The following is a 1317-nucleotide window of genomic DNA, read 5'->3' on the forward strand; positions in this document are numbered from 1 at the left end:
CCTACCCGATGCTGTGCCTTTCCCCTGCCTGCCGAGCTGTGAGCAGGGGTCTGAGCCCGAGGTACCGGCCCCCAGCTGCGGGGCGGCAGGTTTGCCGCCAGCTGTACCCGTCGAGACATGCCCAAGGGCAGAGGGTGCCCCTCAGCCTGGTGATGGGGCGAGATGCCAGCCCTGGAGTCGGGGAGAGCGCTTCCTCCAAAGGAAACTCATCCCGTGGTGATTCCTGGATATCCCCAACCTGAGACGTCCCAAGGAGAAAAGGAAAGGTCATGATCAGAAATAAAAAAAGCCCTGTGGGTGCCCGGGCTGGCAGCCCAGTGCCCTGGCTGAGCTCTGCCTGTGCCTTGGCACCCCTCCTGATGGGGCAGAGGGCTGGGGGCACCCGGCGCCCAAGATAGCCCGGCAGCTGCCCGGGACCTCGGCCAGGCACCAGCCCCTGATTTGGATGTGACCTTTGAGCCTTGCACTACTGCCCGAGGCTGGGGCCATGGCTGGGGTCCCCTGTAAAACAGGGACCCCCTCACCCAGCCAAGAAGAGGAGGGAGGAAGAATAGCCCCACTCTGCCCTTCCCCAGCACCTGCTTGTGCCCAAAGGGGGGCAAAGGTATTTGCGGGGAGCGGGGAAGGAGCCAGGCGTACCCCATAACCCTTCTGTCTCTGCCACAGTGCGGCTCCACGACAGCATCTCCGAAGAGGGCCACCACTACCTGATATTTGACCTGTGAGTAAGGGTTAAATGCACCTCAATCCACCAGCACCTGCATGCTTCCACCTCTGGGTTATGTGCCCTGCACCCCCACATCCCCCCCAAGCTTTACTCCTTCCTCTACCTCACCCGAGTCTTTCTTGGGCAGCGTTTGAACCCGGCTTGGATCCTCCAAGCTGGGCAGAGGGCAGGTCCCCGCTTTGCACCCCCAATGGTTCCCCTGTGCATGGTGCAGCAGCACTTGGGGGGGTTTGCTAGGGCTGAGCGTGCCGTCAGTCCATCCCTCCGGAGCTGTGCTGAGATGGCCGAACGTGTCTCCCCCACGCTTTCTCCCAGGGTCACCGGTGGGGAGCTGTTTGAAGACATTGTGGCCAGGGAGTACTACAGCGAGGCGGATGCCAGGTGAGCACGGGCAGGCACATGCTTCACCCCGGAGGGGACACCCGTCCTTCCCTTCTCCCGTGAGCTGCAGTCCTACACGCCTGCCTTTCCGCAGCCTGGGGAGCTCCCTCCATGCTGGGAGGTGTTTCACAGCAGCTCTGCAGCACATACTCAGAAACCAGATGTGTAGTGCAAAAAAAACCCAAAAAAGCTCTTTTTAACTCACTCTG

At 61.4% G+C, this 1317-nt stretch overlaps 1 protein-coding gene across 1 annotated transcript in view; it reads left to right on the forward strand.

The window, feature by feature from the left end:
- Positions 1 to 594: 594 nt before the first annotated feature.
- LOC104507082 (calcium/calmodulin-dependent protein kinase type II subunit alpha-like) overlaps positions 595 to 1317 on the forward strand; it is a gene marked incomplete at both ends in the record, with an annotated part of 4219 nt that continues 3496 nt past the window's right edge. Inside the window, 2 exons of the mRNA XM_010148252.1 lie at positions 595 to 721; positions 1043 to 1108. Of these exons, the coding sequence (XP_010146554.1) occupies positions 595 to 721; positions 1043 to 1108 (193 nt within the window). The remainder of the gene's footprint in view (positions 722 to 1042; positions 1109 to 1317) is intronic.

This window comes from Eurypyga helias, unplaced genomic scaffold (assembly GCF_000690775.1).
Source record: "Eurypyga helias isolate BGI_N326 unplaced genomic scaffold, ASM69077v1 scaffold30313, whole genome shotgun sequence".
NCBI classification, from domain to species: domain Eukaryota; kingdom Metazoa; phylum Chordata; class Aves; order Eurypygiformes; family Eurypygidae; genus Eurypyga; species Eurypyga helias.